At 38.6% G+C, this 24,468-nt stretch overlaps 1 protein-coding gene across 2 annotated transcripts in view; it reads right to left on the bottom strand.

Moving 5' to 3' along the window:
• The window catches only part of slc24a3 (solute carrier family 24 member 3), a 57,409-nt gene that overhangs the window by 23,876 nt on the left and 9,065 nt on the right, over positions 1 to 24,468 (bottom strand). For both annotated transcript variants that reach the window (XM_054749944.2, XM_054749945.2), the window contains one exon: positions 2,318 to 2,434. In XM_054749944.2, coding sequence (XP_054605919.1) covers positions 2,318 to 2,434 — 117 coding nt within the window. The remainder of the gene's footprint in view (positions 1 to 2,317; positions 2,435 to 24,468) is intronic.

Here is a 24,468-nt window from a genome sequence, read left to right as displayed (position 1 = left end):
GCTCGGCCCAAATGCACCACGAGCACGTCTGCTCATAGGAGCTGACAGCAGCACAGAGGGGGAGGTGGGGGAGATGGGGGAGACACATGAGGCAAAAAAAAAAAAATTGCGGATTTGTAAGGTTTTCAGTCCAACATGATGTGGCGATGCCAGGGAAGGATTGGTCAAACAGAGGAGAACCAGGAAGAGACCTTTAACCCCTTTTTGTTTCCTTTGTGAGTCAGAAGCTCCTGGAGCTTCAGGCACATTCACCTGCCTTCAGTGGAGAAGTGTAGCATCAATCCTGAGAGAACCAGATGAGCTCTTCCAGTTTCTGCTTGTCTTCTGTTTAATGGAGGAGATCGTATAGAAGCACAGCCCATGGCCCTAACCCGACCCGTCATCCCGCCGCCTGCTGCTGCTGTTCTAATGCTTCTGCTTAGAGCTTAGGTTGCACTGAACAAACACACGGTTCAGGATTAAAGCCCATCTTTATCATGCGGACAGCAGCTCCTCATGCTGTTAAATATTCTGGGGGCAACAATAAAAGCCTCACATAATCCCCAGATTAAGATAATTCTATAGGATTGAGAGTAGCTTCTGTTTCAGGGCGGTTTAAAGAAAAGTACATTCTGAGGTGGCTGTTAGGTTAAGTGCTGCCTGCAGGCGCTCCCAGGGCCCAGAAAGCATCGGGCTCCTGTTCAACACCAGTCTTCATGCACCATCCAACATACACGGCCCCCTGCTGGCCACACACGTCACAGCACATCAACAGAGTCTGTTCACGTTTGGATTTCAGGCCAGAGTGAGCGGAGGCCTCGTTAACAAAGACCCAGAAGCACGAAACCGTGAGCATGCATGGGATCCAAGCCTTCAAACGCTAAATGGCCTGTATTTGCAAAGCGCCTTCTTAGGGTTCTACGACCCCCCAAGGCGCTTCACAACACAATAGGTCATTCATCCATTCACACACTGGTGGGGATGAGCTACGATGTAGCCACAGCTGCCCTGGGGCTCACGACAGAGGCGAGGCTGCTGAACACTGGCACTACCACCACCAGGCAAGGTGGGTTACGTTTCTTGCCCAAAGACACAACAGCAGCATTCTCTGGTTGGAGCCGGGATCGAACCTGCAGCTTTCCGATTACTGGACAACCTGCCCTACCTCCTGAGCAGCTGCTGCCCCAAGCCTTCACAGTCAACGTGGAAACGAGCCACACGATGGAAAGCCAGACCTCCATCTGAAAGCCGTGCACATGTGATTCTCCTCTGTGAACTATCAAAGGTTCTGTTTAGAACTTCAGGAATTAGGAGAAACTGTAGGAATGTGACCTGAAGACACTCGTGAGCGAGGTATAAGTCACGGTGGTGTCCTCTGGTATCAGTGCTAAAGGACATCATCAGGTTTAAGTCAGAGGATATTAGACTTACAGCAGTTACGTTGTCAGACGCTCACTCATTAATACATATATGATGTCATATACATGCAGGAGTGAGAGGGACTGGTTTTATTCATGACTTTATTAACATAGCTTCAATAGACGCTCCAGTTACGTTTATTTATGTGGCAGACGCTCTTATCCAAAGCAAACTACAACTGTTAACCTGTAGGGCATGTTGTGATCTGTGGGGGAAACCGGAGTACCCGGAGGAAACCCACGCATGCACGGGGAGAACACGCAACTCCACGCAGAAAGGCAGCAGCTGGGTTTCAAACCTGCAACCTTCTTACTGCGAGGCAACAGTGTTAGCAACCGTGCCACCACGCAGCCCAATGATCAAACTCAACTTTTAAAATGTTGATGTTTGAAGTTTCTGACGAACAATAAAAATTAAATAACAGTCTTTATTCTTCCCATTAAGCAGCTGACCTCTGACCTTCTGTCTTATCTTCGTTTGATTGTTTTGTTCATCAGTCCCTCCACCCATTTCATCAATCCATCCATCTATCTAATCATCCATCCAAACATTTACTCACCCATCCATCCATCCATCCATCTATCTACATAGATATAGAAGGGATGTTGGATGTTGATCTGTGGGGGAAGGGTGGGAAATTGACTGTTTTTAAGTACAGCGCTTTGAGTTGCACTCATTGCATGAAAAGCATTTCATAAATAAAATTTGATTTTGATTGGACTTATCCATCCATCCATCCATCCATCCATCCATCGTCCGTCCGTCCATCCATCCATCATCCATCCATCCCTCTGTCCGTCCATCCATCCATCCATCCATCCATCCATCCATCCATCCATCCATCCGTCCACCAACATCTTGATGACGGACAACAGAACATGCTTACAGTTGGTTGCCGGAAACCAAAAAACAGACTAACCTGGCTCCGTGCAGTTCTTCTCAGTGTCTGAGTAGAGCTTGGACTGGTTTTCCTCTTGTAAAAGGTGTCGACTCTCCCACCTTGTCTCTTCCAAAACCAGTGAGCTGGAGAGATATCCTGTGAGCAGGGTGGAGGGTGGGATGACATAAAGATGAGGATGACATAAATATACCAGACAAATAGACCAAAGGGACATGTGATCATTACTGTTATGGCTTTAAACATCATCTGATCAGAAATTCCTGCCGTGTGTTAAGAGCAGTCTGCTCTGAAGGACATCAGGACCACTCCTATAAAAGATCTGGACTTTCAAATGTTTTGGATTGTTTTTGTCTGATTTTGAAGGAGCCAATCAGAAAGCCGGGTGTATGGAAGCACGCTGCACGCTTCTCCTCCAAAGTCACATTTGAACTCAAGAAATTCCCGGTCTGACCAAGGAATGCTTGTGTGTGAAATCTGTTTGTGTAGTTTTTGCTGTGTGGCCACACACCACACACTCTGTAGGACCAAAACTGGTCTATCCCTGTTTTTTTAATCAACACATGTGGGGTCTCTCAAGCTTTGAAAAGCATCTTTAAAAATCCTGCTGTGTGAAGCGGACCTTAGTGGTTGGTGAAAGAAGCAGACCATTACTTTGACTAAAAGTCTGACTGAACAGTAATTTTCACTTTGTTATTCATGTAGATCCTTCTCTGGTGGCCCTCCAGGAACGAAGACAGAGAAAAAACAAAGATCCAGTAGGAAGGATAGATCCAAATCTGGATTTCTGGTAAAAATGCCCCACAGACATTAATAACAGCCATCTTCTAGAATAGCAATGTTATCTGTGGTATTGTCTCATCCAACTGTTAAAGCCACCGTGCCTTTTCGTTATCAGACTGACTCACAGGGTCACGGCATAAACTACAACAAATCAAAGGAATGATTCTGATGACTTCCTACAAATCCAGAAATCAATCAATCAATCAATCAATCAATCAATCAATCAATCAATACTTTATTAATCCCAGAGGGAAATTAGAGTACACACAATTCAGAGATCAGACATACATGGGCAAGACACATGACAAGAATTGGTGACTGTGGTCATTCGCAACCCGAGTCGCGCTACCTTAATAGAGGTAAGAGGGTTACATGAGGATTGGTTCAGGTGGAGGGGGAAAAAAAGGCACTTCAGAGTTACCCTCCAGCAGGAGGGCAGCTTTGCTTTGCAAAAAAAAAAAACACCTCAGACAGATATGCAACAGACTATTGAGACTCCAATAGGAAGGCGGGGTGCTGGGATCTTGTTTCCCCCAGCGAGAGCAGCCATCTACAGCGCTCATCTACTGTACAGTCACAGGTGGGAGGGAGATCTTGGGAGAAGCAAAGAGTACATTGACTCCTACAGATTGATGACCTCGCCAGGCTGAAGTCCCTATTCCGGGGGGGGGTTCGGGTTTTCACAGCAACTGTCTGCTTTCCTTTGTGGGGGTTTTATTTGCTTGCAGCTCAAGGCTACCAGGGCGTCAGATTCAGATAACAAGAAATTGTTTGGGTCAGGCTGAGATAATTTTCCTCTCTGCCTTCAGTCTTTAAACTGATCATTGCCAGTCCTTCAGTGAAGCCAATTTTGGTTTTTTAAACCTGTCCATACCATTCGGTGACTCTCTCCGAGATGACATCCATTTTGTGCACTGATGCCGGTATTGCAGCTAGAACATTGTCCAGCTTACGATTCACCTCGAGTAACGTCCCAGTCTGTGAAGTCTCCACATGGACGATGCTTTCCATGGGTGCGGGTCGCCCTCCAATCGCTCCCGTCTTCCCAAATTTCCAGAAAACCAGATATCCTCCCACTCCAATCAGGAGAAATCCAGTGATCATCAGACCAAATATCCGCACGTCTTCGATGTCCTCAATGGACAGCTGGGAGAGGCATATGATCTTCGACTCCTTCCAGGAATCCAAAATATATCCCACCGGGTGTGTCCCCTGTGGACATGTGAGAGCCCCCTGCTCCATTCTCATTGTTGAAAAAATCTTATCGATCGCATTGAATGACCAGTTTATCAAATCCACGGTTAGTAAAAATAGAGTTTTTCAGAAGAAATGCAGAGAAGTGCTCTGTGGGCAGACAGGACAAAGAGCCTTGGGAAAAAAGATAAGGGAGCGAAAGAGGGAAGCATCTGTACTCCTTGAGTGCCTTGAAGAGAAAAAAATAACAACCACATTTAAAATGTTTTATTATGACAAAACATTCAGAAAACCAGACTCACAAATGATGGACTTGCCAGGGAGCTCAACTCTCCATAACCCAGTAGCGAGCCTCAAGACAACAACAAACACTGTTTATACACTTTTCCTCACGTTATAAGAAAAAGACTATTGGTATATAATAATAATTATAACTAGAACTGCAAGCAGTTATCAACGGGTTCCAAGCCCCCAGCGCCAGTCGCCTACCCGGCCCCGCCCTCCACTTCGCCAGTCCTCACGCGGTCCCGCCCCAAAAACACGTTCTCCCGCCGGCGTTCGTCAGCTCACTTCAACCGGCGCAATGAAAGTAACACTCAGGATACGTCATTAAACCTGCAAAGCCTATACACATATCTTTCAGAGGCATGGCTGACTCCTCAATCGTGATTACAATGGAATTCCACTGTTTCCTTATTAAAGAACGTGAAGATTTAATGAGTGAGGTTATCAAACAATGATCTATACATCAACAGAATATTACCAATAACATAAACACTTGATAATGTCTTTAGATTTAAAAGATTTTCAACAAAAACTATGAGTTTCATTTTGTGACTTACTGAACAAATGTTTTAAAAAATCATGAAAAATACATAAATCATCCTAAAATTACCAAAATATTCTCACATGGCAGTGTTAACATGCGGAATAATATGATGTTGTTTTTAAATCAGTAGACTCAAAGCTTTTTTGAAGAAAAATTGGGAAATATAACTATAAAGGTCACAACAAAAATAAAAATATTCATAAAAAAATAGTGCTACTTTCTAAAATTAGGAGAAAAATCTCAGATCACCATAGGTACATGTGGGATGTTATAAATGGCTTATATTTACTGTATACCTAAAAAGCTTTCTAACAAAAATTAATTACGTTGTTGTCCAAATATACAGAAAAACTGGTAAAAAGTTAAAAATTCATTAAAAATATACGCTTTTGTACAGAAATCTCAAAATATTCCCAGGTTGCCTCTGTGATGTGAGAATTCTTCTTATATTTTTGTTGGGGTCATAAATGTAAAACTGTACTTACAATAAAATAATACTTGCATTAGTGGCTGTAGACAAAAATATGTCCTATAATTAAACACTAGGGGGAGCTCAAATCAAGACGACATTTTTTTTTGTTTCATAACCCACCTAAGAGTGAACTTTGTGGCAAATTACAAGAAGATTGTGAGAACAGAATTTGCGCTACAATTGCTAGCCTAAAAACGTATTTTCGTAAATATAAAGCGCAAACCTCTTTGTGGAGCTGCGGCTTTCGTGACATAAGCTCTAGCCTATTCATTTAACACAATCTGGAAATCTTAGCCTCTTACATGCAAATAGTGATTTTTAGGAAATTTTTCAAATTTGAAATTTTAAATGATCATAAACCACGCCCACTTTGATCAATCATTACCATATTGATAATGTAGTCTTAAGACTTTATAGTGATGACAGCCACTAAGTTTCGTGCCGATCCATTTAGCCGGTTCAGCAGTATAATTTCTTCCCAGTTATAGCGCCCCCTATTGTTTAATCAAGTTGAAAACCAGGGCATACACTTGAATTGACCTTAGGTATGACTGTTATGAACAGCTTTGAAAAATGTCAAAATCTCTTGAAGTTACGCTAAAAAAACTTTTTCATTCCCAAAAAATTATTTTAAAAAATCATATTTAAAAAAATAAGCAAATTATCGAAAATCCCTTCACATCTTTTGGTCAGCCGCTCCTCCTCTCTTGTCAGGGAAAGTTTTGATGTGATTGAGTTTGACGGCCGGGAGGAGTTAACGAAAGTACGTTGTACTTACTATGCAAATTTCTACTAATTTGCATAAGTTTAAAACATTTTTTAAATTACTCATCTAAATTTGACTGACTCAAAGAAAACATTGGAATAGATCATTTGTTTTTTTACAAAAGAAATGGGGAGAAACATGCCAAAAATATTTTTGGGGTACCAGAGCGCCACCTATTGGACAAAATTCAAAAAATTTTCTGTGATTGTAGATGTCACGATGACTGATATGAATTGTAATTTTCTGTATAGAATATGTATTTTTCATGAGTAAAAGGGCGAAAATTTTTAAAGCCTATAAGCCACGCCCACTTTTTAATCATTTTCAAAATATAGCTTAAGGGTCCGACGATTAACATATGTGCCAAGTTCTGTGGAAATCCATCAAGCCGTTTAGCTGAAACAAACTTTTTGACTCTTTAGCGCCCCCTATTGGTGAATCCAAACAAAATGGGGTAGATAGGACTTACCGCTCATACTTTGTAAGGTTCTAGAGTCTCATCAATTTATTTTGAGAAATGGTGAAGATATCATCAATTAACACATGTGCTAGCTAGCTCACTGATTTTGACATGGTGTCATTAGCCCAATTTTCAATATTTCTGCATTTTTCTTCATCACAACAACTTAGCCTAGTCCGTAGATCACATGTACGAAGTTTGAAGTTGATTCGACGAAAAATGTCGAATAGGTGATTAAAACTAAGTTTTGCATTTTTTGCGATCTAGCAAAAAATCTAGTTAGGCGGAAATGGGCGTGGCCAATACAAAAAAGATGGAGAATCAATCAAGGATCATGTGCATATAAAGTTTTTGACTGTAGGACCTACGGTTTGGGAGCTAGTAGCTGAAACGTGTTGACCTCTGCAATAGCGCCACCTAGGTGACCCGGGGTCCAAATTTTCGAATCTGAGTAGCGGTCAGGATTTTCTATCAGACTGCCATGTCAGATTTTTCCTTGCAATTTCAGGCTCTTGCGCCCATACAGACACAGCGGAGAAGAATAATAATAATAAATAATAAATAATAAATAATGAAAAATCCGTAGAAAAACAATAGGGTTCCCTGCCCTTTGGGCTTGGAACCCTAATAATGAAAAATCCGTAGAAAAACTAGTTAGGGTTCCCTAGAACTGCAAGCAGTTATCAACGGGTTCCAAGCCCCCAGCGCCAGTCGCCCACCCGCCCCGCCCTCAACTTCGCCAGTCCTCACGCGGTCCCGCCCCAAAAACACGTTCTCCCGCCGGCGTCCCGTCAGCTCACTTCAACCGGCGCAACGAAAGTAACACTCAGGATACGTCATTAAACCTGCAAAGCCTATACACATATCTTTCAGAGGCATGGCAGACTTCTCAACCGTGATTACAATGGAATTCCACTGTTTCCTTATTAAAGAACGTGAAGATTTAATGAGTGAGATTATCAAACAATGATCTATACATCAACAGAATATTACAAATAACATAAATACTTGATAATGTCTTTAGATTTAAAAGATTTTCAACAAAAACTACGAGTTTCATTTTGTGACTTACTGACCAAATGTTTTAAAAAATCATGAAAAATACATAAATCATCCTAAAATTACCAAAATATTCTCACATGGCAGTGTTAACATGCGGAATAATATGATGTTGTTTTTAAATCAGTAGACTCAAAGCTTTTTTGAAGAAAAATTGGGAAATATAACTATAAAGGTCACAACAAAAATTCAAATATTCATAAAAAAATAGTGCTACTTTCTAAAATTAGGAGAAAAATCTCAGATCACCATAGGTACATGTGGAATGTTGTAAACGGCTTATATTTACTGTATACCTAAAAAAAACTTTCTAACAAAAATTAATTACGTTGTTGTCCAACTATAAAGAAAAACTGGTAAAAAGTTAAAAATTCATTAAAAATCTATGCTTTTGTACAGAAATCTCAAAATATTCCCAGGTTGCCTCTGTGATGTGAGAATTCTTCTTATATTTTTGTTGGCGTCATAAATGTAAAACTGTACTTACAATAAAATAATATTTACATTAGTGGCTGTAGACAAAAATATGTCCTACAATTAAACACAAGGGGGAGCTCAAATCAATACGACATTTTTGTTCTTTCATAAACCACCTAAGAGTGAACTTTGTGGCAAATTAAAAGAAGATTGTGAGAACAGAATTTGCGCTACAATTGCTAGCCTAAAAATGTATTTTCGTAAATATAAAGCGCAAACCTCTTCATGGAGCTGCGGCTTTCGTGACATAAGCTCTAGCCAATCCAGTTAACACAATCTGGAAATCTTAGCCTCTTACATGCAAATTGTGATTTTTAGGAAATTTTTCAAATTTGAAATTTTAAATGATCATAAACCACGCCCACTTTGATCAATCATTACCATATTGATAATGTAGTCTTAAGACTCTATAGTGATGACAACCACTAAGTTTCGTGCAGATCCATTTAGCTGGTTCAGCAATATAATTTCTTCCCAGTTATAGCGCCCCCTATTGTTTAATCAAGGTGAAAACCAGGACATACACTTGAATTGACCTTAGGTATGATTGTTATGAACAGCTTTGAAAAATGTCAAAGTCTTTTGAAGTTACGCTAAAAAAACTTTTTCATTCCCAAAAAATTATTTTAAAAAATCATATTAAAAAAATAAGCAAATTATCCAAAATCCCTTCACATCTTTTGGTCAGCCGCTCCTCCTCTCTTGTCAGGGAAAGTTGTGATGTGATTGAGTTTGACGGCCGGGAGGAGTTAACGAAAGTACGTTGGACTTACTATGCAAATTTCTACTAATTTGCATAAGTTTAAAACAGTTTTTATAATACTCATCTAAATTTGACTGATTCAATGAACACACTGGATGAGATCATTTGTTTTTTTACGAAAGAAATGGGGAGAACCATGCCAAAAATATTTTTGGGGTACCACAGCGCCACCTATTGGACAAAATTCAAAAAAATTTCTGTGATTGTAGATGTCACTATGACTGATATGAATTGTAATTTTCTGTATAGAATATGTATTTTTCATGAGTAAAAGGGCGTAAATTTTTAAATCCTATAAGCCACGCCCACTTTTTAATCATTTTCAAAATATAGCTTAAGGGTCCGATGATTAACATATATGCCAAGTTCTGTGGAAATCCATCAAGCCGTTTAGCTGAAACAAACTTTTTGACTCTTTAGCGCCCCCTATTGGTGAATCCAAACAAAATGGGGTAGATAGGGCTTACCGCTCATACTTCATAAGGGTCTAGAGTCTCATCAATTTTTCTTGAGAAATGGTCAAGATATCATCAATTACCTCATGTGCTAGCTAGCGCACAGATTTTGACATGGTGTCATTAGCCCAATTTTCAATATTTCTGCATTTTTCTTCATCACAACAACTTACCTTAGTCCATAGATCACATGTACGAAGTTTGAAGTTGATTCGACGAAAACTGACGAATAGGTGATTAAAAGTAAGTTTTGCGTTTTTTGCGATCTAGCAAAAAATCTAGTTAGGCGGAAATGGGCGTGGCCAATACAAAAAAGATGGAGAATCATCCAAGGATCATGGACATATAAAGTTTTTGACTATAGGACCTACGGTTTGGGAGCTAGTAACTAAAACGTGTTGACCTCCGCAATAGCGCCACCTAGGTGACGCGGGGTCCAAATTTTCGAATCTGAGTAGCGGTCAGGATTTTCTATCAGACTGCCATGTCAGATTTTCCCTGGCAATTTCAGGCTCTTGCGCCCATACAGACACAGCGGAGAAGAATAATAATAATAAATAATAAACTAGAACTGCAAGCAGTTATCAACGGGTTCCAAGCCCCCAGCGCCAGTCGCCCACCCGCCCCGCCCTCAACTTCGCCAGTCCTCACGCGGTCCCGCCCCAAAAACACGTTCTCCCGCCGGCGTCCCGTCAGCTCACTTCAACCGGCGCAACGAAAGTAACACTCGGGATACGTCATTAAACCTGCAAAGCCTATACACATATCTTTCAGAGGCATGGCTGACTTCTCAACCGTGATTACAATGGAATTCCACTGTTTCCTTATTAAAGAACGTGAAGATTTAATGAGTGAGATTATCAAACAATGATCTATACATCAACAGAATATTACAAATAACATAAATACTTGATAATGTCTTTAGATTTAAAAGATTTTCAACAAAAACTACGAGTTTCATTTTGTGACTTACTGACCAAATGTTTTAAAAAATCATGAAAAATACATAAATCATCATAAAATTACCAAAATATTCTCACATGGCAGTGTTAAGATGCGGAATAATATGATGTTGTTTTTAAATCAGTAGACTCAAAGCTTTTTTGAAGAAAAATTGGGAAATATAACTATAAAGGTCACAACAAAAATTCAAATATTCATAAAAAAATAGTGCTACTTTCTAAAATTAGGAGAAAAATCTCAGATCACCATAGGTACATGTGGAATGTTGTAAATGGCTTATATTTACTGTATACCTAAAAAAAACTTTCTAACAAAAATTAATTACGTTGTTGTCCAACTATACAGAAAAACTGGTAAAAAGTTAAAAATTCATTAAAAATCTATGCTTTTGTACAGAAATCTCAAAATATTCCCAGGTTGCCTCTGTGATGTGAGAATTCTTCTTATATTTTTGTTGGGGTCATAAATGTAAAACTGTACTTACAATAAAATAATATTTGCATTAGTGGCTGTAGACAAAAATATGTCCTACAATTAAACACAAGGGGGAGCTCAAATCAATACGACATTTTTTTTCTTTCATAAACCACCTAAGAGTGAACTTTGTGGCAAATTACAAGAAGATTGTGAGAACAGAATTTGCGCTACAATTGCTAGCCTAAAAATGTATTTTCGTAAATATAAAGCGCAAACCTCTTCATGGAGCTGCGGCTTTCGTGACATAAGCTCTAGCCAATCCAGTTGACACAATCTGGAAATCTTAGCCTCTTACATGCAAATTGTGATTTTTAGGGAATTTTTCAAATTTGAAATTTTAAATGATCATAAACCACGCCCACTTTGATCAATCATTACCATATTGATAATGTAGTCTTAAGACTCTATAGTGATGACAACCACTAAGTTTCGTGCAGATCCATTTAGCTGGTTCAGCAATATAATTTCTTCCCAGTTATAGCGCCCCCTATTGTTTAATCAAGGTGAAAACCAGGACATACACTTGAATTGACCTTAGGTATGATTGTTATGAACAGCTTTGAAAAATGTCAAAGTCTTTTGAAGTTACGCTAAAAAAACTTTTTCATTCCCAAAAAATTATTTTAAAAAATCATATTAAAAAAAATAAGCAAATTATCCAAAATCCCTTCACATCTTTTGGTCAGCCGCTCCTCCTCTCTTGTCAGGGAAAGTTGTGATGTGATTGAGTTTGACGGCCGGGAGGAGTTAACGAAAGTACGTTGGACTTACTATGCAAATTTCTACTAATTTGCATAAGTTTAAAACATTTGTTAAAATACTCATCTAAATTTGACTGACTCACTGAACACACTGGATGAGATCATTTGTTTTTTTACGAAAGAAATGGGGAGAACCATGCCAAAAATATTTTTGGGGTACCACAGCGCCACCTATTGGACAAAATTCAAAAAATTTTCTGTGATTGTAGATGTCACTATGACTGATAAGAATTGTAATTTTCTGTTTAGAATATATATTTTTCATGAGTAAAAGGGCGAAAAATTTTAAAGCCTATAAGCCACGCCCACTTTTTAATCATTTTCAAAATGTAGCTTAAGGGTCCGATGACTAACATATGTGCCAAGTTCTGGGGAAATCCATCAAGCCGTTTAGCTCAAACAAACTTTTTGACTCTTTAGCGCCCCCTATTGGTGAATCCAAACAAAATGGGGTAGATAGGGCTTACCGCTCATACTTCATAAGGGTCTAGAGTCTCATCAGTTTATCTTGAGAAATGGTGAAGATATCATCAATTACCACATGTGCTAGCTAGCGCGCTGATTTTGACATGGTGTCATTAGCCCAATTTTCAATATTTCTGCATTTTTCTTCATCACAACAACTTAGCTTAGTCCATAGATCACATGTACGAAGTTTGAAGTTGATTCGACAAAAAATGATGAATAGGTGATTAAAAGTAAGTTTTGCGTTTTTTGCGATCTAGCAAAAAATCTAGTTAGGCGGAAATGGGCGTGGCCAATACAAAAAAGATGGAGAATCATCCAAGGATCATGGACATATAAAGTTTTTGACTATAGGACCTACGGTTTGGGAGCTAGTAGCTAAAACGTGTTGACCTCCGCAATAGCGCCACCTAGGTGACGCGGGGTCCAAATTTTCGAATCTGAGTAGCGGTCAGGATTTTCTATCAGACTGCCATGTCAGATTTTCCCTGGCAATTTCAGGCTCTTGCGCCCATACAGACACAGCGGAGAAGAATAATAATAATAAATAATAAACTAGAACTGCAAGCAGTTATCAACGGGTTCCAAGCCCCCAGCGCCAGTCGCCTACCCGGCCCCGCCCTCCACTTCGCCAGTCCTCACGCGGTCCTGCCCCAAAAACACGTTCTCCCGCCGGCGTTCGTCAGCTCACTTCAACCGGCGCAATGAAAGTAACACTCAGGATACGTCATTAAACCTGCAAAGCCTATACACATATCTTTCAGAGGCATGGCTGACTCCTCAATCGTGATTACAATGGAATTCCACTGTTTCCTTATTAAAGAACGTGAAGATTTAATGAGTGAGGTTATCAAACAATGATCTATACATCAACAGAATATTACCAATAACATAAACACTTGATAATGTCTTTAGATTTAAAAGATTTTCAACAAAAACTATGAGTTTCATTTTGTGACTTACTGAACAAATGTTTTAAAAAATCATGAAAAATACATAAATCATCCTAAAATTACCAAAATATTCTCACATGGCAGTGTTAACATGCGGAATAATATGATGTTGTTTTTAAATCAGTAGACTCAAAGCTTTTTTGAAGAAAAATTGGGAAATATAACTATAAAGGTCACAACAAAAATAAAAATATTCATAAAAAAATAGTGCTACTTTCTAAAATTAGGAGAAAAATCTCAGATCACCATAGGTACATGTGGGATGTTATAAATGGCTTATATTTACTGTATACCTAAAAAGCTTTCTAACAAAAATTAATTACGTTGTTGTCCAAATATACAGAAAAACTGGTAAAAAGTTAAAAATTCATTAAAAATATACGCTTTTGTACAGAAATCTCAAAATATTCCCAGGTTGCCTCTGTGATGTGAGAATTCTTCTTATATTTTTGTTGGGGTCATAAATGTAAAACTGTACTTACAATAAAATAATACTTGCATTAGTGGCTGTAGACAAAAATATGTCCTATAATTAAACACTAGGGGGAGCTCAAATCAAGACGACATTTTTTTTTGTTTCATAACCCACCTAAGAGTGAACTTTGTGGCAAATTACAAGAAGATTGTGAGAACAGAATTTGCGCTACAATTGCTAGCCTAAAAACGTATTTTCGTAAATATAAAGCGCAAACCTCTTTGTGGAGCTGCGGCTTTCGTGACATAAGCTCTAGCCTATTCATTTAACACAATCTGGAAATCTTAGCCTCTTACATGCAAATAGTGATTTTTAGGAAATTTTTCAAATTTGAAATTTTAAATGATCATAAACCACGCCCACTTTGATCAATCATTACCATATTGATAATGTAGTCTTAAGACTTTATAGTGATGACAGCCACTAAGTTTCGTGCCGATCCATTTAGCCGGTTCAGCAGTATAATTTCTTCCCAGTTATAGCGCCCCCTATTGTTTAATCAAGTTGAAAACCAGGACATACACTTGAATTGACCTTACGTATGACTGTTATGAACAGCTTTGAAAAATGTCAAAATCTCTTGAAGTTACGCTAAAAAAAACTTTTTCATTCCCAAAAAATTATTTTAAAAAATCATATTTAAAAAAATAAGCAAATTATCGAAAATCCCTTCACATCTTTTGGTCAGCCGCTCCTCCTCTCTTGTCAGGGAAAGTTTTGATGTGATTGAGTTTGACGGCCGGGAGGAGTTAACGAAAGTACGTTGGACTTACTATGCAAATTTCTACTAATTTGCATAAGTTTAAAACATTTTTTAAATTACTCATCTAAATTTGACTGACTCAAAGAACACATTGGAATAGATCATTTGTTTTTTTTACAAAAGAAATGGGGAGAAACATGCCAAAAATATTTTTGGGGTACCAGAGCGCCACCTATTGGACAAAATTCAAAAAATTTTCTGTGATTGTAGATGTCACGATGACTGATATGAATTGTAATTTTCTGTATAGAATATGTATTTTTCATGAGTAAAAGGGCGAAAATTTTTAAAGCCTATAAGCCACGCCCACTTTTTAATCATTTTCAAAATGTAGCTTAAGGGTCCGACGATTAACATATGTGCCAAGTTCTGTGGAAATCCATCAAGCCGTTTAGCTGAAACAAACTTTTTGACTCTTTAGCGCCCCCTATTGGTGAATCCAAACAAAATGGGGTAGATAGGACTTACCGCTCATACTTTGTAAGGTTCTAGAGTCTCATCAATTTATTTTGAGAAATGGTGAAGATATCATCAATTAACACATGTGCTAGCTAGCGCACTGATTTTGACATGGTGTCATTAGCCCAATTTTCAATATTTCTGCATTTTTCTTCATCACAACAACTTAGCCTAGTCCATAGATCACATGTACGAAGTTTGAAGTTGATTCGACGAAAAATGTCGAATAGGTGATTAAAACTAAGTTTTGCATTTTTTGCGATCTAGCAAAAAATCTAGTTAGGCGGAAATGGGCGTGGCCAATACAAAAAAGATGGAGAATCAATCAAGGATCATGTGCATATAAAGTTTTTGACTGTAGGACCTACGGTTTGGGAGCTAGTAGCTGAAACGTGTTGACCTCTGCAATAGCGCCACCTAGGTGACCCGGGGTCCAAATTTTCGAATCTGAGTAGCGGTCAGGATTTTCTATCAGACTGCCTTGTCAGATTTTTCCTTGCAATTTCAGGCTCTTGCGCCCATACAGACACAGCGGAGAAGAATAATAATAATAAATAATAAATAATAAATAATGAAAAATCCGTAGAAAAACAATAGGGTTCCCTGCCCTTTGGGCTTGGAACCCTAATAATAAATAATGAAAAATCCGTAGAAAAACAATAGGGTTCCCTGCCCTTTGGGCTTGGAACCCTAATAATAAATAATGAAAAATCCGTAGAAAAACAATAGGGTTCCCTGCCCTTTGGGCTTGGAACCCTAATAAAATGGTACCTGTCAATTTAAGCAAACCTTAATCCTACAGAAACCCTCCAGAGAGAGGCTCTTATCCAACAGTTCAAAAACTTTAGTCCTTCCCCTGCACCACGATGTCTCAGAACCTGGACAAAGCAGAAGCCACTTACAGGGTTGGACTGGAAACACGATGCACATCTCTGCAGAAAGACTTGCTAGCATTATGTAAAGCTCTGTTTGAAACCAAAGGGTGAAATGTGCCATGCTGCATCAGCTCAGTGCTTTCAGCCAGCTGTGACGCTTTTTGGCCTCATACTGTATGACTTTCCCTTGAGCCAGTGTATCTGTGTATCTGTGATGGGAACAGGAGACATCGGCCAAAGTCTGCTCTACCTTTCTTATTAATGAACTGATGTGAATCTGCCCATCTAACCTTAACCACAACCTGATCATAGCAGTAAGAGATGTACGGAGCATCCTGTCCGCTCATTGGTCAGTGAATGAAACCTCCATTGATTGGTCCTCGTCCAAGCGACAGCGATGAAAAGTTGAAAATGTTTCAACTTTCTGGGATCGCGTCTCTGGGTCACCTGTGCACGACACGTGCACGAGCGCAAAATTTCACACGCACGTTTTTCACGTTTCGCTTAGTAGGAGGGAGACCCGCGATTATCGCATGTCTCATTGAAAATGAATGGAGGAGAGGCGATGTCGCCTCCCGTGTGTCGAGCCCAATAGTCAGAGGCAGAATATCAGGAGGAGTGGCTGTGCTGTGGAATAAAACAATGGATGCTGTAATTAAGCCAATTAGACTGGATGTAGATTGGTGTATTGGCATTCAATATATCCAGAATAACATTAGTTTTGTTATCCTTAATATTTATACTCCATATGAAGCTGCTGGAAATGAAAGGGAATATCTTGGTAGGTTGGCATTTATTCAAAGCCACAGTACTTAAAGTATATGTGTTGTGGGTGACTTTAATGCTGATCTCTCAGATAAAAAATCTCAGTTTGCCAAACACTTAACACAGTTTTGTGAAGACAATGATCTTATTCTATCTAGCAAAGTGTTTTCGCCAAAAGACAGTTACACATATATTAGTGAGGCTTGGCATAAAACATCATAGCTGGATCATTGTATTAGTACAGCTGATGGACATGCAGCTTTGGATAGCATGTCTATATAGTATGGGGTAGCTGTGTCAGATCATATACCTTTTGCTTTCTCAATAAATGTGGAACAACTGCCTGATACAATGGGAGTTAATTACGTCAATAATGATAATAAAATAAAATTTGAATGGGCAGCATTTAATGACATATTTTCTTATAGTAATAATACAGATCAATATCTAAACAATATCTGTGTGGCTAAAGAGGCTATCCTGTGTAACGATGTTAATTGTAAGATCCTCAACCACAAAAGCGATCTATGCTCTATGTATGAGGATATAGTGGACACTTTGTAAGAAAGTGGTAGACCATTTCATGTCAAAGGTAAGTATAAGTAGATACCTCATGTCAGGCCTGGCTGGAAAGAACATGTTGCCATGTATCAGGATGAAGCACGGGTAGCTTTTAAACTTTGGGATATGTTTGGGAGACCTAAGCAAGGTCTGGAATTTGAGCAGAAAAAAATGTGCAAATGCCAGATATAAGTACGCTGTTCGTTTTATATCAAAAAATGAGCAGAGCATGTGGGCAGATTCTATGACCAGGAAATGTATGAGTAATGATGTCAATGGTTTTTGGAAAGATGTAAAAACAAGGAATAATTGCAAATCATCTCTGCCAGGTACTGTTGAAGGTGTTTCTGGGGAAGATAATATTGCAGAACTATGGAGACATCATTATTATGCATTGTTCAGTTGTTTAAAAAGTGATGTGCATGAGGATGGTTCTGTTATTAATGATGAATCTATATGTTTAACGACCTATGAGGTGCATGAAGCTATTCACAAACTAGCTGATAATAAGGCTTGTGGTCTGGATCACATTAGTGCAGAACATTTGAAATATGCTAGCCTAAGGCTAGCTCCCCTTTTAGCTCTTTGTTTTACTGGGTTTATGATTCATGGCATACTACCAGACTCAATGATGGCAATTCTGCTTGTCCCAGTTATTAAGAACAAATCTGGGAAGGTGACCAGTATGGATAATTATAGGCCGATTGCACTAGCCAGTGTTTTGTCTAAAGTTCTTGAAAGAATCATATTTGATAGAGTCACTGTGTACCTCAGGTCCTTGGATAATCAGTTTGGCTTTAAGCCAAAACATGGTACTGACATGTGTATATACACACTTAAAGAAATGGTAAACTGGTATAGAAATAGAACTTCTTCTGTCCTTATGTGTTTTATTGATGCTTCTAAGGCTTTTGATCATGTAAACCACATAAAACTTGTTATTAAGCTAAAGCAACGGGGGGTCCCTGGGTTTATTGAGAGAATCCTATCTTATATGTTCATCAGATGATGCAGGTTAAATGGGGTGGCAGCATCTCTGCACCATTTGGTGTTAGCAATGGTGTTAGGCAGGGTGGCTCCTAAACATCTGCTCTGAATATGGTGGGCAGTACGATATTCAGTATAATGCTGTTAAAAGTGCTATCTTGATATGTAGAACCAAGCAGGATAAAAAGCTAAACTTTCCTGTGTTCAGACTGTCTAATAGTGATCTTAATGTGTGTGAGAAGGTGAAATACCTTGGCCACTTTATAACCGATCAAATGCGTGGTGATGCTGACATCCACAGACGGTGCTGTAAGCTGTATGCAGAAGCTAATACTATAGCACATAAGTTTGGTTTTTGTTCACCTCCAGTTAAGGTGGCTTTATTTATAGCATATTGTACTCTGCTTTATACAGCCCAACTGTGGTCATCCTACAACCAAAGCAGCACGAATAAGCTGCATATTGCATACAATGATGCCTTAAGAATCTTACTTAAAATACCCAGAGGGGGCAGTGCCAGTCAGATGTTTGTAACAGCAGGCATTTGTACTTTTAAAGCTCTTTTAAGAAAACTAATATTCACTTTTAGAGAATGACTAGATAGCTCTGCCAGCAGTATAATTTTAGCAATCACTGATCCTGCTGTGAGCAGTTGTTGCTGTTTGTCCAGTATAAGGAAGCACTGGCTGAAGTGTTTGTGTGGTTACTCTTAATTGTGTGGAACATCTTTATAGTAAGTTTTTAAAATGGATTTAGATTTTTATTTAATTATATGCTTTTATCTTTTTTATTTGTTCTATTTGTTTTTACCTATTTTGTTTCATTAATTGTTTTTACTGTTTTGTTGTTTTATATATATTTTATCTGGACCTAAGAGTATCTATCTATCATCTGTCACAATGTGAGCTAGGAGGAGGTTTGGACCCAAAATGCAGAGAACCCAGACGACACCAGGCAGGAGCGAGTTATAAAGTAAAATCCCTTTTTTTGATGGGAACAAAAATTATCCAAAGGGGCAGGAAGCCAAAAACCAATGTCCTGAGATCCTAGAGACCAAAACTCAAAATCCAAAAGGTAGGAAGCAAAAAAAAAAAAACATAAATCCAAAATCCTAATAAGTAAAATCCTTGAGACCTGGAGACTAAGAGCTCCTTTAAAGAGCAGACCTGGAGATATAGAAACCTAGAGACAAGAGAGGGAATGAGACAACGCTGACAACAAACAACGGACCGACAAAATATTGTGACACAGACAGGGTTTTATACACTGGCGAGGATGCGAGGGAGATGAGCTGCAGGTGTGTGGGGAGAGAGAGAGACCAGGTGAACTCAATTAACTAATCAGGGAGGAAACTAACATGACCTAAGAGTAAAACCTAAAGACAAGAAAAGCAGCAAACATAACTAATATTCTAAGGGGGGGGGGGGGGGGGAACCACAAACACCGGTGGGAAAAACACACTAAAGAGACTAAAAACATGGACAGCTGAAACTAAAGGACAATGACCTAAGAGTAAAACCTAAAGACCAGAAGAGCAGCAAACATAACTAATATACAAAGGGGGTGGGGGGGGGGGGGGGGCTGAAGCCAAAGGAAACACTACAGAAAGAAAAACTACAGGGGCGTGACTAAAGGGGACCACGGGAGCACTGGACCTGGGAGGGGGATACCTGAGGAGGGCAACCTAGAGGGCTGAAGATCTGGGGACAAATGAGGGACACAAGAAGACACACGAGGAAGATGCAGACAAGGACACAAGAGGGCGCTAGGAGACACAAAAGGAGAACCTAGAGAGGGATGGAGAACACAGGGAGACACATGAGGGGAGACGCAGACCATGACACTATCTATCTATCATCTATCTATCTATCATCTATCTATCTATCTATCTATCTATCTATCTATCTATCTATCTATCTATCTATCTATCTATCTATCTATCTATCTATCTATCTATCATCTATCTATCTATCTATCTATCATCTATCTATCTATCTATCTATCTATCTATCTATCTATCTATCTATCTATCTATCTATCTATCTATCTATCTATCTATCTATCTATCTATCTATCTATCTATCCATCCATCCATCCATCCATCCACCCACCCACCCACCCACCCATCTATAATCTATCTATCTATCTATCTATCTATCTATCTATCTATCTATCTATCTATCTATCTATCTATCTATCTATCTATCTATCTATCTATCTATCTATCTATCTATCTATCTATCTATCTATCTATCATCTATCCATCCATCCATCCATCCATCCATCCATCCATCCACCCACCCACCTATCTATCTATCTATCTATCTATCTATCTATCTATCTATCTATCTATCTATCTATCTATCTATCTATCTATCTATCTATCTATCTATCTATCTATCTATCTATCTATCTATCTATCTATCTATCTATCTATCTATCTATCTATCATCTATCTATCTATCATCTATCTATCTATCTATCTATCTATCTATCTATCTATCTATCTATCTATCTATCTATCTATCTATCTATCTATCTATCTATCTATCTATCTATCTATCTATCCATCCATCCATCCATCCATCCACCCACCCACCCACCCACCCACCCATCTATCATCTATCTATCTATCTATCTATCTATCTATCTATCTATCTATCTATCTATCTATCTATCTATCTATCTATCTATCTATCATCTATCCATCCATCCATCCATCCATCCATCCATCCATCCACCCACCCACCTATCTATCTATCTATCTATCTATCTATCTATCTATCTATCTATCTATCTATCTATCTATCTATCTATCTATCTATCTATCTATCTATCTATCTATCTATCTATCTATCTATCTATCTATCTATCTATCTATCTATCTATCTATCTATCTATCTATCTATCTATCTATCTATCTTCTATAATTCTCTATCTATCATCTATAATTCGACATCGGCAGGCAAAAAGCTCCAGAGTTGATTGCAGTTTTTCTCAGTTGCTTTGGTGCATTTCTCACAACAGAATTGGTCTCTGCACCACTACTAAGGCTCTTCTCAAAACAATTAGTGCAAACTGCAAAACATGGTGGATAACTTACAAAAGTGAGTCACTTCATCAAAAAGAAAAGTCAGTTGTTCAAAATAAGTAGTCAGTGCTTCAAAAGCAAGCCCCTTAATCAAAACAGATAATATATTCATCAAAAGCAAGTACTTATATCAATCAAAGTGTCAGGGCTGTCACAATTACAAGTCTACACCAGCACCTTTGGTCACAAAATCAAATGGTTTGATCATGTTCTCATTGTGCCGGATTTCTTTGTAGGTGCTTCCCAATGACATGTCAAGTCTGGACAGCATGCATGGCATGTTGAAAACCATAAATTGTAAAGTAAAATCAGGACACTTCATATGCACTCTTGATAATATTTAACTGAAACTGTTAACAGCATTGTGCAACTGGGGAAATACAGTAAAACAAACATTTTACAGCAAACATGAACTCACTTTGACAGTAAACCTTACTGCAGTAGTTATGAAACAAAACAAACAACTGAACAGACACTGCTGCATATAAATCATTGATATCTAGACGCTCCCGTCTGTCTGCCCACATATGTTCATCAACATCACAGGGAATGTCAGCTCTATCGATGCATCGGGGAAAGTATCTTCTGGAGTGTCGAATCCACCCTCTGCAGGACTCTGCTGTGATGTCATCACAAGCTGCATCCATTGCTGCTAGTAGGGCCATGTGGGTATGTGGATGCCTGTCATATACCTTCCACCTCCAGGAAGAGAAAAACTCCTCAGTTGGATTTAGGAATGGAGCGTAAGGAGGAAGAAACTCCATAAGCATCCTGTCATGTGCTGCAAACCACTGCCCAACTACAGCAGAGTGATGGAAGCTAACATTATCCCAAACCACTACACACATTGTCCGATTGTCACCAGGACACACACCAATTTTCATTAGTATGAGATAAGGTTCACCTGAGAAAAGTAATTTATGGAGATTTCCATGAAAACTCCTTAAAAATAGGGTTTTCAAAATGGGAGTACAAATTGTTTGACAAGATGTTCAACAGATTTGAGTGCAATGACACGAGGAATGAAATGAAGACTATTAGTTGTAAGGACAATGACTACTCAGCCGGTACAAGTATAAATAATTGTGACATTCATGATAAAAGCAAGGAGATAGTGATGTATAGCATGTCAAAAGTGACCATTCTTTAGACATTTGTACTTACTCAACTGCTTCATGTCCAAAGGCAAATGAACATGAAACCGCCACTAGGTTGTGCCAAAACGACTACATGTGTTGGAGGTTGAACTAACTGTTGTGCAAAGTTTAATTCTGTTGTGAGAAATGCACCAAAGCAACTGAGAAAAGCTGTAAAGAACCAAAGCCAGTAAACAGGAGCAACCAGAAGCAATTTCCTGTTCCTCTAAGAAGCGATGGCATCTTTTTTTTTAGTCTTCTACTGGGTGAAGGAGGCAAGAGGCTAACGTTGAGCTAACAATGCTAATGATGAATTAGAAGCAAATTGTCAGTTCTAAAAATATCTCAAGCCATCTTTTCAATTACCAACAACTCAATGTTACGGTGACATGTTAGGGATGTAGTTTACCGGTTAACTGGTTAATTGCCATTAATGTCGATACCCGATAAAATAGTTTTGCCCGGTGAACCGCATCAAGTACTTCTGCTGAGTTTGAGTGCAGTGTATTTTGTGTCACTAGAGGGTGCAAGAGTGCCGCTATCAAAATGTTTACTGGGCAACTGCAGAAGAAATGAGCTCGTCACATGACCAAACAAATGTGCTCAAACACGGAGCGATTAGCAAATAACACTTACAATAACCCTCACATCAAAGCGCTGTGCCTGGCAGGACACGGCTATTAACCGATAAGGTGCGTCAATAACCGGTTAAAAACATTTTGGAAATGTGCATCCCTATGACATATGTGTGAAGTGAATAACGAGTCGTTCACAAATATGACAGCAAGCTAACAGCAAGATGGCAAACAACACTTCCTGTAATGCCAAAGAAATATTACCATAATATTGTAAATCCTCTAATATTGGCCTGTATTCAATTAATGGCCGGGTATCACATTTTAGTCGGTGCCGGAGTCGGCGGAGGTGAATAATGTCCGTTTTTTTTAATTATTATTATTGTGGCCGGGTGGAATGTGGTAACAGGCAAGTACCACATGGGGGCAGTTGTGTCATCCATCTCACTTTTGATTTGCTAGTGGTAGACCGTGAGGGTAACTTTAACCATGGCAGGTGCGGAGCCGAAGAGGAGGCGAAAATTTGATATCAAGTTCAAAGAGAACGTGCTGATATATGCTGCAGAACACTCTGGGAGCAAGCTGCTAAACGTTTTAACATCGACCCATCAAACTGGATGAGGATTAAACTGAATTGGATTACCGGTATTTTATTTTTTTTACTTTAAACTGGACAAAGATTGAATTAAATTTGAGGGTTTTATTTTATTTTTTACTACAACCCAAACGAGACGAAAAGATTCAACTTTGAAGCGGTAAGGTGGCTGTTGCCTTTTCTAATACCGATATTTAATAACATTTAAAATACAGTACAGGTATGTTTGCTATTGTTTTGTTACAATACAGTATTTCCCTACTGTAATTTAATGTTTTATATGCAAACCGTACCATGTTATGGTAACTGTACATTTTTAATAAATGAACCTAGTATTTTATAGGTTCAAATAGACACACCCTGTTATTATTCATTCTACTGGTAGTTCATTTTGCTCAAATAGAAATTGAGGCCTACCTCTAATTCTGGCCCTCCTTCCAATAAAGGCCTGGAGCTTGATGAACTTGAGTAAAATACAGGCCCTGGCCTGTATTAGAGGATTGACGGTAAGTGCTCCCTACCGTAAAACACCCAAGAGTGTTATCACCAGATATGAAAGTGTATCTACTTATCAACTTACTTTGTATGACTCATCTTTGCTTGTCACCTAGGGCTGCAGGCAGCTATTGAATATTTTAGAATTCAAATATTCTATCGAATCTGTCGATCAATCGAATATTCAGTTTGACAATGTTTCAAGTGAAACGAGATTGTGGTCTGCTGCTATTATTATGAAAATAAAACAACAAAATTATAAAAGGCTGAATTATATGTATTAAATTGGTGTTGTCTAGTTCTCTCTTTCCCATCTGATATTTATAGGTTTGTACTAATATCACTCATCCTAGTCAAAATAACACATCTAAATATATGATCAGTAGAATTTAATTATTTCATTAACATGTTCAGTAGTAAGCTACTGAAAATACTAAAAACATTTATTTCTACTGGTGACAATGACATGGTGGCATATCTATTTTATTATGTACGGGTTGGCAACATAATCCAGTCTA

This window comes from Nothobranchius furzeri, chromosome 12, assembly GCF_043380555.1.
Source record: "Nothobranchius furzeri strain GRZ-AD chromosome 12, NfurGRZ-RIMD1, whole genome shotgun sequence".
NCBI classification, from domain to species: Eukaryota; Metazoa; Chordata; class Actinopteri; order Cyprinodontiformes; family Nothobranchiidae; genus Nothobranchius; species Nothobranchius furzeri.
The sequence above is the reverse complement of the archived record's forward strand: the minus strand, read 5'-3'. Positions and strand labels throughout refer to the sequence as shown.